Below are 14,387 nucleotides of genomic sequence, written 5' to 3' on the forward strand. Positions count from 1 at the left end.
ATTGAGAGGGTTTGGTAAGTTTGGCCTAGTATAAAACATAAAAGGAGACAGCCTTCATATTTATGTTTATAACGTAAATTTGAAACGTATGCAACTATTGATATTGGGATAACTTTTCAATCTTATATAATGATTCTCTACAAGAGTTACAGAAACTGAGAATTGGGTCTTTTTCCTCATTTGTCATATATTTTTAATTTGCTTCTACATCCCTGTTTAAGAGTGGGTCATATAGTGTCAGAAACATGGGGCATGAGCTCTCCTTTAGGAACTCGGGATATCTCACCATAGCCAGATTTTATATATATATCAATATATATAATGTATATGTATATGTGTAAATTCAAATGCTTAAGAATAAGTAAAGAACAGAAACAAAAATTAACAGCTTCATATGTATAATTTAAAAAAATATATCAGGGGACTTCCCTGGCAGTCCAGTGGTTAGGACTCCACACATCCAGTGCAGGGGGCACGGGATCAATTCCTGGTCGGGGAACTAAGACCCCGCATGCTGCACGGTGCAGCCCAAAACAAAAAAGTATAAAAAAAAAATGTATCAGGACTGTTGGGCACTTCGGCTGGGGGATGGGGGGGAGGTTCATTCCTTCATCCTTTAGTCATTTCACTACGCTTAGCCAAAAACCGTCTCTCCAAGCAGGCTCCATTCACTCAGTCTCCACACAATCCCGATTTTCTTGGAAACCGATTATTAAAGAAAGGAAAGCAAAGAGGGGTGATGACAGCAGAGTAGGGGACATACACTCTACTTTTTTTTTTCCCCACCATTTCTGTTTACATTGAAGTCAAACAATTTCTTTTAGGCTCTGGGCACATAGAACAATTCTTATTTTCATGACTGGATTAAAGGATTAGAGTTATAGCGAAAGGCTAAAGCAGTGTTATTCCTTAGCCTGCAAAGAGAAAGTCAGGGGGTGACTTGATAGCTATATTGAAGCACGGAGGCTGAGGCCTTAGAAGCCTTAAGTGCACCAGGTGGATTTAGACCAGTGAGGAAGAATTCAACAGATACGCGTTTTGTTATATAACCAGCGGCCATGGGATCTTCTATGAAGAGTTTGAGAATAGGAAAGGCCTGGGAGTTTGCTTTGGAGAAACAGCTGATGTGTGGCCCCTTTAGAAATCTCTTCGAGTGCCCTGTTCTGCCCCAGAAATTAAGGGTTTGCATTTCAGGATGTGAGGTCTAAAATAATACCTGCCCTTTCTCCCCTGACACCCACATGCAACCTCAGACACTTTTGACAACCAATTGAATTTCATAAGCTTTTTTTTTCATTTTCTATGTAAGGGCTTCCTTTCCTCTTAAATCCCAGAAGTGTAGATGCTGACATGAGCGGAGTGAATCACAGTAAGATCCAGGGCTGGGAATAGGTGAGGCAAGGGAGGCACCTTCTGCATAAAATGTAAGGAGACACCAACAAAACTTAGTAATTCTATGAGTTTGCCAAGGCTGCTGGAACACAGTACCACAAACTGAGTGACTTAAACAACAGAAATGTATTGCCTCACAGTTCTAGAGGCTAGAGGTCCAAGAGCAAGGTGTCAGCAGAGCTATGCTCCCTCTGAAGGCTCTAGGGAAAGATCTGTTCTAAACTTCTCTCCAGCTTCTAATAGTTCCTTGGCTTCCAAACTTCACGTGGCATTTTCCCTGTGTGAGTGTCTGTCTTTGTCCAAATTTCCCCTTTTTATAAGGATACCAGTCATATTGAATTAAGGGCCCACCCTATTCCAGTATGATCTCATCTTAACTAATTATATCAGCAATGACCCTATATCCAAATAAGGTCACATTCTGAGGTACTGGGGGTTCAGACTTACACAAATGAATTTGGGGGGGGGACACAGTTCAGCTCATCACGATAGTCATGATAAATAACATTTAATACAGTATTTTTAAAAATCAAGATTAATGTAAAGAATCCATGATGAACAAAATTACAAAATTTTAAGTAAAGATGGAGTCAGTATGATCATTAAGATTCCAGAATTCAGGACTGATTTTCAGGCATATACCAATTCAACATCCTGGTGAAGGCTTTGAAATGATTCCTTACCTGGTAATACGAGCAGTCCCCAGGCGCAAGACTTCCCCTTACCACCGTCTCAGCTGCCCTTCCCCTACTCCTGGGACCCCCTCCATCAATAGAACAACTAAAGAATTAATGTTGGGCCCACCTGGGATTCCAGTGGTTAGCTATTAGGAATCTCATTCACCAGAGAGATTTCAGAATGGGCCAAGGTAGTAAACTAAGCATCAAATATTGTAGATGGTTATAGGTGTTCCAAGGAAAGCCTCTTACTCTTCCTATTTGTTTGTTCTTGTAAAGTAAACATAATGATAGCTGTTATCCCGCAAAAGCGGTGTACGAAGATCAGTAATTAAGCGCTCAGAAGTTCAGTGCTGCACCGCATGAAAGGCTGCAGTAACAACTGCAGACTTGTCTAGTGTCGAATTCATTCATCTGTCCGTCCATCCACCCATCCAGTATATATTCATTCACCCAACACATTTACCACATGCCTGACACAGTGCTGGACTCTGGGAATAAAACGATGAAAAACAAGAATACAGTCCATCCCTGCCTTCATGGAACTAAAAAATCTAGTGGGGGGAAGAAAGATCTTAAACAAATACATTCACAAATAAATTTAAAATTACAGATTGTGATGAAGGCAGGGAAGGAAATAAATAGGTTGGCTTGAGAGGATCCCAAAGGAGCCAGAATTTAGACCAGGCCCTGAGGAAGTGACACTTAAGATGAGAATTACTTTAAGGGGTGGGAGGGACAGCTGTTTTGAGGCTTTAAATTCCCCTGCTGAAGAACCCATGAGCAGGGACTTTCCTGGCGGTCCAGGGGTTAAGACTCCACGCTTCCACTGCAGGGGGCCCGGGTTTGGTTCCTGGTCAGGGAACTAAGATCCCACATGTCCCTGCCATGTGGTGTGGCCAAAAAAAAAAAAGAACCCATGAGCCAAAACTGTTCCCTAAATTCTGAGTGAGGCCTAGTTAAAGACAGAGGCAGGCAATCCTTCCCCGCTGCTGGGTCCTCCACAGTAATAAACCGGGGCACTCTCCCACATCCAGATAAGAGTAAAGATAGTTTGCCAGCTTGTCTGAGGCTTGCGGAAGGGACCGGCTTGGGCTTTTGAACTGTCTAGCTCAGCTCTTATGTCAGCAAAATTGATGACCATCAAACAACGCACAGTGCAAGGAATCTCTTGCAGTCTTGGTGCAGCCACTGAGAATTTTAGAGGAGAAAAATGTGGAGGCACTGATGTGGAGGGAGACCGAGCTGGAGAGATGTTAGTTGTATTATAATGACGATAAAAAATTGCAATCTAGTACCATAGGGACCAAGTAATTTATTGATTAGTTGAGAATTCAGTTAAAGCAAAGATCTATAAAAAAAAGTGTGTAAATATTTTATTTTAATTTAAAATATGGAAATGTACATTAATTTGCCAGTCTGTCTAGCTAGAGCCTTGTCTTTGAGTATGGGTCTACTGATTGGAGTTCCCTGTGATCTTTCTTGCATAAACGGTACCCAACTTCTGTTTCTCCCAAATGAAAAGAAAACAAAGACACTGGTGAAACTATCAGAGCCCAAAATCCATCTAGATTTCTTCAGTTTTTTTCCAGCTGTCCTAATTCCACAACAATTTTTTTAGTAACCATTCTTTACTGAGTCTACCGAAAATATTCAACTTAATTTTTAAAGAATGAACATCTCTTTCTTCTCCATCCCTATTTTATTGGATCACATAAGACTGAATTACATTGTGTGGTTACAATGACCACACAGTTGGCGATTGACAGGTTTGGGAGCAAACACATCTTCCGTAAGCATGCAACTCAAAAAATGGCAGCAGGGACTTCTCTGGTGGCGCAGTGGTTAAGAATCCGCCTGCCAATACAGGGGACACAGGTTCGATCCCTGGTCCAGGAAGATCCCACATGCCACACAGCAACTAAGCCCATGCACCACAACTACTGAAGCCCACGTGCCTAGAGCCCATGCTCAGCAACAAGAGAAGCCACCACGATGAGAAGCCCGCATGCTACAACGAATACCCAATGCAGCCAAAAATAAATAAATAAATTTAATTTTTAAAAATGGCAGCAAAAGTCCAAGTTGGACTAGGTTAATAATAATAACTGTAGTTAACAGCTATGGTGCCTGCTATGGTGCCTACTATGTGCCAGGCACTGTTCTAAATGCTTTGTTTAAATATTAAATAAATTTTCCCAACAGCCCTGTAGATAGGTACTATTTTTATCTCCATTTAAAAATGAGAAGACAGGGAATTTCCCTGTCGGTCCAGTGGTTAAGACTCCGTGCTGCCACTGCAAGGGGCCCGGGTTCGATCCCTGGTCGAGGAACTAAGATCCCACAAGCCGGACGGTGCAGCCAAAAAGTAAAAAAACATTTTTTTCAAATTAAAAAAAAAAAAAATGAGAAGAAGCCTCCAGAGAGGAACCTCCAGCTGGCAAGCATCCAGCGTGTTGTAGGGATGAGCCGTGAGGTGAGCTGGTGAGTTGATTGAGCAGAGTTCTATTATGAGAGCTTCTACTGCAGAAGCATTGCTTTGTGTCCCCTGAGTGCTGGGTAATACCTCATGAGGGTAGTTGGAATGTTCAAATCTTTCGAAGGTCTTGAAAAATTTAATCAATTCACAGCTCTCAGAGATAATTACTTTGTGGTCCCACGTAAAAAAAAAAAGAGAAGAGACCGTCGTCTTAGTGCCCTTCAAGCCTGAGATTCCAGAAAAAGAAATAGCAGGAAATAAAACATTTCTTTTCCATGTTAGTTGCCTTTGTAGAAAGCTGATTTCTAAGTGTTCCCTCTTGCCGCCATCGGTTGATGTTGTCAGAGTGTCCATTTCTTCACCTTTTTGTCTTCCTTCCAGCCGGGAGCACCTGCCCAGGGTTGGGTTTCTGCCTAACAGCCCATCCTCTCTCCTGGGATGACCCCCGGTTGCCTGGTTTCTCCGACCCAACCACTGGTGGCTGCTCTGTCCCATCCATGTCACCCTGGTCCATCGCTCTTGAGGCTGCCGGGCTCCTGGCGGCCTGCCTGACATGCTGTGTTCTTCCCTTCTGCTGCCATCTGCCCTCTGTGCTCCCTGGCTCTTTTTGTCTTTGCCTGGCTTCTCACTTGATGCCTATCTTGATCTGCCCTTGCTGTTCACATATGCTCTGATGGCACCTTGTCCACCCATTCCTATTTTACTTTCTAAATAGGTAATAAATGCACATCGTATAAAAAACCAAAACAATGTGAAAAGGTCTACAGTTAGATGTCTTGGTTCCAGCTCTGCCTCCATCCACTCCATCCCCTAACCCCCATGTCATGTGGAAAGACTTTTATTAGTTTCTTATATATACCTCCAGAGTTTTTTTTAACGCAAATACAAAAAAAAAAATTCCATTCTCCTCTTTCTTGGATAAAAATATGTTTATTGTTCTGCTCTTTCATTTTTATTTTTTCACTGAACAATGTATTTTAGAGATTATTCCAGGTCAGTACACAGAGCCCTTTGTCCTTTTTTAAGCTGTATAGATGTCCAGGGCCCATTGGATGGATGTGGGTACCAGTCCTCACTGACAGACACCTAAACTTTTTCAGTCTTTGGTGGATGTAAATAATGCTGCCAGGAACAACTTGTGCATTTTATTCATGCTGACCCATTTTTTCCCTCCATTTTCCTTCCTGATCCTTTAAGTCTTTCAGGACAAAGTGGACTTCCAACAAATCACCTGTGCTGACCGCTTATCTTTGGCCAAGCCCTTTGACCTTGCTGTGGCCTCCTTCTCCTAACTCTGAATTTGACCTCAGTTCTTATCTAATAGGGTATGTTTTTATTTTCCTCCGCATCCACCTTCTATCTACGCAACAAGTTTTCTTTTTTTCCTTTTAGAGCAAAATACTTCCAATTAAAATCAGCAATTCCAAATAATTCCAATGATGCTAAACAATTTCACCAATATCAATAGGTGGCACATATTAAGTACTTATGGTGGAATTTAGGATTACCAGAGGGGAAGGGTAAGGAGGTAGTTAGGGAGTTTGGGATTGACGTGTACACACTGCTATCTTTAAAATGGATAACAACAAGGACCTACTATATAACACAGGGACCTCTGCTCAATATTCTGTAACAACCGGGAGAAGAATTTGAAAAAGAATAGATACATGTATATGTATAACTGAATCACTTTGTTGTACACCTGAAACTAACACAACATTGTTAGTCAACTATACTCCAATATAAAATAAAAAGTCAAATAAAAAATAAATGAAAAGGAAAAAAAGGTACTTATGGTGGGCCAGGTGCTGCTAGATGCTGTACGTCTTTACTTAAACCTCTTATCAATCCAGTAAGAAAGGAATTATCATTTTACTAATGAGAAGACTCAGTCTCAGAGAGGTTAAGCAACTGGTCCAAAGTCACACAGCTGGTAAATAGCAGGGTTGGGATCCAAGCCCAAGTCTGCCTGACCCCACCATGGTCTTATCTTCTAGAACTAGAGTGAAGGGTTTGCAGAAATTTGGAGTTTTAAGTCAAGGAGAAAGAGTCTAAAAAAAAAAATCTGTTCAAACCCAGAACTCTTTTAACCCTTTGTTCTTCTCTAGCTTCCAAGAGGATTTCCATTATAATGACACTGCTGGGTACTTCATTATTGGAGGGAGCAGGTATGTGGCCGGCATTGAAGGGTTTTTTGGACCCCTGAAGTACTATCGCCTCCATGCTCTGCACCCTGCACAGGTGAGCCCAGGGGACCAAGGAGTTTTTGAATGCTTATGGGTAATGGGCGTGTGGCTCAGGGCTGTGGAACCAGTCCAGTGTAAACAAAAGATTTATCTAAGCCGGACCTCGCATCGGCTCTGTCACCAAACATCATTAATATTGAGGCTTCCCCCTCCACCCTGCAAACATAATAGATTTTTGTTAACGTTTGGTTCATTTAGTACTCATAAAATGGAAACCATTTACTTCCTCTGTTTTAATAACTAGTAGCTTAATTATAGAGTCGATTTTTATCCGGCTGTTGCCTATCCAGCGATTAAGCTAATGAAAGGAGAGAGTCTTAGCTATGTGGTAAAGCTTCTTTTATATGCTATTATTTAAAGTATCAAAGAGGAGACAGTCCAGCAAATAGGACTCTTGGTTCTGCTTACCGCTCTCTCCAGAAACGTGGGCCTTTGGCTCACACTGGGTGGGTGGGCTGCGGTGGTGGAGATCATAGAGGGCTTTGTAGACAGCACTGAATTCTCAAGTCCAAAACCCACCCACAAATGGAATGGAATTGTCGGAGGCTCCAGGCCAGCTCCAGCAGGGCTGGCGGCTATTAGAGGGGGGCTGCCCCCTGAGGGAACCTTCACCCTGGTTGCTTTTTGTGCCTTGGTAAGGAGATCACCAGATACCTAAAAAAGGAACGTTCTTTCATTCCTGTGACCTTGTGGGATTTGTTCTGGGAAAAGCAGGAGTCACTAGGCAAAGTCAATTCAGAAAAATGGGGCACCTTATCACCCGTAGGTCATCTTAGAGCCCCTGTTGAGATACCTGTATAAGAGGAAAAAAATGAAATTCTTTTATTCATACGTGCAGCCAATACTTATTAAGCACCTACTATGTGCAGCCACTACTTATTAAGTACCTACTATGTGCCAGGCTCTGTGCAAGATGCTGAGGCATCCAAGATGAATTAAGGTGGTGGCTTTCAAACTTTTTTTTGAAGGTGGTCCACAATAAGAACTCTATTTAATAGCATGAGCAGTACATACGTAAGCATATATAATGCACATATACATACATACACACATAATATATACATATATATATGAGATATATATATATATATAAAACACAAAACTGAAATAAGAATTTTACTAACGATACAGATTCTTGCTATGTTCAGTGTACTCTGGTATTTTGTGTTCTGCTCTATAAAAAACAAAATCACTGCTGGTTACAAACCACTGAAATAATTTCACAACCCTCCAATGGGTCATAACCCGTATTTTGAAAACCACTGAGTTGAGATAAGGTCTCTGATCTTGAGGAGCTCCTTGCTGGGTCTTAAACAGATAAGTCATGAAAGAATGGGGTACATGCTTTAATAAAGATGTGAGCACTGTGTTTGGCAGTGCCGAGGTGCGGTCCTCTGCATCGGTACATGTATGAGGGTGGGGTAGGCTGTTAGGGAGGCTGCCCTGAAGGGATGACCTTGGATCTGACTCTTGGAGGTTGAGTAGGAGCCTTCTAAACAGAAGACAAGGAGAGGAGGCTTCCAGGCAGCAGGTGCAGTACTGGTAGACTTGGGGTCCTTTGGGAACTCACGGGAGATGAATGTCATTTTCTGGGGATAGCACATAGTGGCGGGGAAGGGAAGACGATGAAGGCCTGGTCTCTGGGAAGTCCTAACACTTAAGAAGCTCTGCAGAGGAGAAGATGCCACAAAAAGAAGCTAGAGGGAAGCAGTCAGAGCTGGCGTGTCCTTGAATTACTAGTAACACCCTTCCTTTGAGAATCCAAAGCAGATGACCTGTGTACAAACAAGCCACCTGGTGCTGTCAATGGGAGAAGGAAATCCACCTGAACGTAGCCTCATGGGTACCCATGGGTGTTTGATGACAATTGTTGTTCATTCTGTTTTCTTGCCTTCTTGTAGATTTTCAATCCCCTACTTGAGAAGCAACTTGCTGAACATATCAAGTTATATTATGAAAGGTGTGCAGAGGTTCAAGAAATAGTATCTGAGTACACATCCACAGTACGGCAGGGGGACAGGAGACAAGAAGCATGTAAGTATCGAACTTCAGGAGAGCGATTTTTAGCTCCAGGCATTTGTAGCAACACACTTGGCTTCTTTCACAAGGGGGTGGAAATAGAACATATGTGACTTGACCAATGGGGGCAAGTATGACCTCCCCAGATGGACGCAAATGATAGTGTGCCTTCCACCTAGATCCCACCAAGACCAACAGCCAGCAAGAACCCAAACCTGCCTCGTGGCTTCAACTAGCTGTAATTTAGTTTAAGAATACACATGAGAGTGTTTTGAGCCTCAAATTGCATTATTCCCATCCATAATGGGATCTTAGGCCAGTCTAAGAGAATAAAAATGAATTGGAAAATAAATTAATCATTAGAAATGTTTCCCCATCGGTGCACTTTTGTCTTGGACCATTAATGTCTGAATATAAGCCTTCAGAAATGTTGAACAATGGCTTTGGTGTTTGGGGCTGGGTTTTATTTTTTAAATCTTTGAAATTGACTCATTCTGGGAGACATTGGTAACTTTTCAACGGAAGGAATGAATTTCAAATAGACTGCTTCCGTGCCTGCCCGTATTTACAGACATCCTTTCATTCATACGGAGTTTGTATCTGTTATAAAACTCATCCCGTCTTGTCTTCCAATGTTCCAGCACTTATAAATTTCTCTGGCTATAGATCTTCTTGCATGATATGGTGGCACTAGAGTTAGTCACATATGTTCTTTCTGGAAGAGAAATTCCTGTGGGGCCTTTGCCATCAGCAAAAGTAAATTGAGTATTTCAGTCCTGCCTAAATAATCTCAACATCTCCAGAGCCGAGCTTGCCATTTCAGACCATGGAGGAATGGATATATGTTGAACATACCCCATTCTGATAGGGTTCACATAAAATGGTCATAGGAAGTGATTAGAGATGGTGATAGGTAAGTGTAGAAAGGCAGCACTTCTGCAATTTAATTTAAGAATAGGCTATACTAGTCTCCCAGCTGCTGCTCTCACCGCTGAATCATCCAGAAAATATGATGCAGTCAGAAGAGGGGAAGATATATAGGAATAGTAATATCCCAAACAGGAAAGAAACTGATTTTGATAGCTGATGTAATTTCAGGAGAGATACCCAGAGTCAGAAGGCCGGTCTTACATGCTGATCTGTTTGGTGGCATTGGGAAGATTCTCCTAACATCTTCTACTGCCTTTCCTCCCTGGGGGGTCCCTGTGCTTTGTTGACTCACACTGCCAACAAAATGGCCTAGATATTGCCCTCCTGGGGACCAGTCCTAGGCCATCTGCTCATTCTGTAGAATTATTCAACAGCCATCAGCAACTTTGGCACATTTCCCTTGGACTTGGCTTTGAATCTGTGACCTCGAGGCAGAGGCATCGTAGCCAATTTCAAATCCCTGATGCACCCAAACCAACATCCAGTAATGCTAAGTCTGACTGACCTCTTATTTCTAGTTCCCCATAGAGGAAGGGAGTTAGAGAGGCAAGGCTTCCCTCTAATGGTACCCTGTGCTTCCCTTTCCTGTAGGCGACCTCCGGAATTCCTACCTGGATCTGAAGCTCAGGTACGGGCGGCCCTCGACGTGCAGAGCCCTCCTCTGGGAGAAGGAGCTGAAAGCCAAGCACCGAAGCTTGTTCCAGGCCTTGCTGGAGATGGGTTTGGTGACAGGTAATTGAGTCTGTGCCTCGCTCGCCTTTGGACGCTGGTTAGGAGGGTCCCTGTTTTTCTGCTTTCCCTCACCCTCTTTAGTGATATATGCCTTGAAGTTATTTTTAACCCTAGTGTTCTAGCTTAATTTCAAATTTAAATTCTGCCCTTAATGTGTCCACCACTCAATGTATCTGTGCACCTTTTCAACCCTAAATACAAAAACTTAAATTTAGGAATCACTTGAGCAATTCTTTATTTAAAACCGAGGCCACAACCAAGCAGCTGACAGCCAGAGCCGGCCCCCAAATGTGGCTGCTTTGGCATACACACTGTTTTCAATTTTTAAAAAATTAGTTACAGGGATCTAAAAACTTCTATGAAAATGCAAATTTCTAGCTTTTCTCAGAAGATCCAAAGATCTGGCGACGCCGGGCCTCCGTTCCTGAGTGGCAGCAATCCCAGAGGTGTGTGGTTGGGACAGGCAGGCTCTGTCCATCCACAACCCTTCCTGCCTCCGGTTGAGCACCTCCTGCCGACTTCAGTCATGGATCTTACCTGCCCGGGCCCTCGGGCCCTTGAACTTGAGACCTTTGATTTGAAGTACATTTTAAGCAGCGTCTCAGGAATCTGTGTATATTTTGCAAATGTGTCCAGCTGAAGTCCATTGTGATTTAGGTTTGCATAGTAATTAAGTACATACTGTAAGACTCCAAGGAACCTTGAAACAGTGTCTGTTAGGAAGAGAAGAGAAGCTGGAGGTGTTCAGCCTGGGGAAAGGAATGAGGAGGGTAATGAGAACTATCTCAACGGTCAGCGGCAGCCCACGGTATTCCTGGGCATATGACCAAACCCTTGGACCAAGGCAATGCAGAAACTGACTTCTGCTGCATATAAGAACTTCCTAAAAATGGCAGTGTCCAGTGGAATAGACCCTCCTTGCAAATAGTGATTCACCCTCACCCCATCTTGAAGGAATTCAAACCATACAAGATATTTCATCTTTGGTTCATTTGATATTTGCTGAGCGACTGCTCAGTTACTTGGCTGGACTTCAGAGGTAAGTAAAATAGTACAAGGTCTCTGCCCTTGAGGGACCGACTTGAAAGCAAAGAAAAATGGTAATGCATTTTTAAAAATAAAAGCTATGGGAGTAACTGGCAAAGGCACAAAGAAGGGAGTGGTCAGTTCTACTTGGAAGTCTAGGGGGCTCCAGGAAGGCTTCCTGGAGGAGGCGACACTGGGATTGATTCTTGAAGGGTCAATTGATGTTTGCCAGATAAGCAAGGTGGGGGTAGGTATTGCAGGCAGAGTAGAGGCAGAGAGATGGGAACAGCATGTCATTTTTAATGACGTGCAAGGAATTTGGGAAGCTGGAGAAGGCCTGGAGAGTGATTATTCTTTTTTTTAAATTATTTGTTTATTGAAGTAAAATTGATCTACAATGTTGTGTTAGTTTCAGGTATACAGCACAGTGATTCAGTTATATATATATATTTTTTTTTTCAGATTCTTTTCTGTTATAGTTTATTACAAGATATTGAATATAGTTCTCTGTGCTATATAGTAGGTCCTTGTTGGTTATCTATTTTACTTATAGTAGTGTGTATATGTTAATCCCAAACTCCTAATTTATCCCACCCCCTTCCTTTCCCCTTTGGTAACCCTAGGTTTATTTTCTATGTCTGTGGGTCTATTTCTGTTTTGTAAATAAGTTCATTTGTATCTTTTTTTTAAGATTCCACATATAAGTGATATCATATGTTTGTCTTTCTCTGTCTGGCTTAATTCACTTAGTATGATAATCTCTAGGTCCATCCATGTGGCTGCAAACGGCATTATTTTGTTCTTTTTTATGGCTGAGTAGTATTCCAGTGTGTATAGATACCGCATCTTCTTTATCCATTCATCTGTCGATGGACATTTAGGTTGCTTCCATGTCTTGGCTATTGTAAGTAGTGCTGCAGTGAACATTGGGGTGCATGTATCTTTTTGAATTATGGTTTTCTCCAGATATATGTCCAGGAGTGGGGTTGCAGGACCATATGGTAGTTCTATTTTTAGTTTTTAAGGACCCTCCATACTGTTCTCATAGTGGCTGCACCAATTTACCTTCCCACCAACAACATGGCAGGGCTCCTTACTAGAGCTCAGACTCCATCCTGACAAGTTTGAGCTTTACCTTGTAGGTGACAGGGACCTGTTGAAGGGTTTCAAGCAGGGGCTAGAGGCGTGATCAGATCTGGGTTTCTGAGGTCACTCTTGTCAGCAGTGGGAGACTGAGGGAGGTAAACTAGAGTGCTGTGGAGCTGGAAGCAGGGTGGGCACTGCATGGCCCAGGGAGGAGAGGATGGAGGCCTGAATGGGACAGAGTGATGTAGACGGAGCCAAAAGATATAAGGGGTTGGCTCTGAGGGACTTCATCGCTGCCTGGATCCGGGAAAGGGAGGCCATGTGGAGTCAGGTGTCAGCATAGCCTCTGCAGCCAAGTGACCTGATTCTGATATTAACTTAGCACTTACTAGCTGTGTGATCTTGGGCAAGCCACTTCATTTCACTGAGCCTCAGTTTCCTCATCTGCAAAATGGGGATGACAATAGTCCCTCTCTTGTAGTGTTGGGTTAAGGAATTGACACTTAGAAGAGTATGGGCACTTAGTAAACTCTATGTAAATCAGCGTTTCTCAATCTTGGCACTACTGACATTTTGGATAATTCGTTGTTGTGAAGGATCTGTCCTGTGTATTGTAGGATGTTTAGCTGCATTTCTGCTCTCTACCCACTAGATACCAGGAGCACTCTGTCCCCTCCCATTAACCTCCACCCAAGGGTGACAACTAAAAATGTCTCCAGGGCTTCCCTGGTGGCGCAGTGGTTGAGAGTCCGCCTGCCGATGCAGGGGACGCGGGTTCGTGCCCCGGTCCGGGAAGATCCCACATGCTGTGGAGTGGCTGGGCCCGTGAGCCATGGCCACTGAGCCTGCGCGTCTGGAGCCTGTGCTCTGCAACGGGAGAGGCCACAACAGTGAGAGGCCCACGTACCGCAAAAAAAAAATAAAATAAAATTGCCTCCAGATATTGCCAAGTGTCGCCAGGGAGGTCAAATCGCCCCCGGTGGAGAATCACTGCTGTGTAAGTGTTACACTATTACTACCAGGCAAGAGACAATTGCTGGGTTTTCGTGGGTCTTCTGGGAGGTGGTGGAACTGCCCCCTGAGACAGGTGAACGGAAGAGGGCGATGCCTGTTGGAAAGTGTAGGCTAAACGGACGAAGACCACATCACCCCAAAACTGGCTTTATGAGATTTCAGATATATTTAAATATAGTTTTACTGATTAGGAAAAGGAGTGAATCATTTTCACAAAACATTCTTTTTCAAGCAAATACTCTCAATAAAGAATGTTTTTGTGTTATTTTTACTGCTCAGAAGTTTCTTTTAAAGAATGCAGAATGATTTTATTATCTGTGGAGGCCTAGAAAGGGAGCTAATTAACCCAGATCATGAGCCCCCAAACTTTGACACTTGATGGGCCGCAGTGCTGGGGAGTTGTCACACTGCAGCATAGACACGCGTCCAGCTGCCCTCGGTCAGGCTTCCGGGGCCCATGCCTGGGGGGAGAGGGGGCACAAAGCCGGATTTGCCACTTTAGGGCCCACTGCTGGTGCCCAAGCAGCCGGTCAGGTCCTTCTGGTGCCAAGTCGGCTTAGATCAGTGCCAGGGAGCATACCCGGAGGGGCCCCTATCTCCCTGGGCATGCAGCCACCTGCATTCTGCCTCTCCCTGCCATTTCCTGGGGCCCAGAAGCAGGTGGGGAGGGAGGCTAGGCAGGGTAGGCAAATCTCCAGAACCAACCTCAGGCTCCCATTCTACCTTCACCCCCTATTTTTCTAGTTCACGTTGTCCCATCCATAGGGACTGGGGGCCTCCTGCAGG

At 43.5% G+C, this 14,387-nt stretch overlaps 1 protein-coding gene across 2 annotated transcripts in view; it reads left to right on the forward strand.

Annotated features, from left to right (window-relative positions):
• The window catches only part of SEL1L3 (SEL1L family member 3), a 102,043-nt gene that overhangs the window by 29,635 nt on the left and 58,021 nt on the right, over positions 1 to 14,387 (forward strand). For both annotated transcript variants that reach the window (XM_029235492.1, XM_029235491.1), the window contains exons 7-9: positions 6,657 to 6,789; positions 8,696 to 8,828; positions 10,335 to 10,475. In XM_029235492.1, coding sequence (XP_029091325.1) covers positions 6,657 to 6,789; positions 8,696 to 8,828; positions 10,335 to 10,475 — 407 coding nt within the window. The remainder of the gene's footprint in view (positions 1 to 6,656; positions 6,790 to 8,695; positions 8,829 to 10,334; positions 10,476 to 14,387) is intronic.

This window comes from Monodon monoceros, unplaced genomic scaffold, assembly GCF_005190385.1.
Source record: "Monodon monoceros isolate NGI ecotype Baffin Bay Population unplaced genomic scaffold, NGI_Narwhal_1 Super_Scaffold_20, whole genome shotgun sequence".
Classification (NCBI taxonomy): Eukaryota; Metazoa; Chordata; class Mammalia; order Artiodactyla; family Monodontidae; genus Monodon; species Monodon monoceros.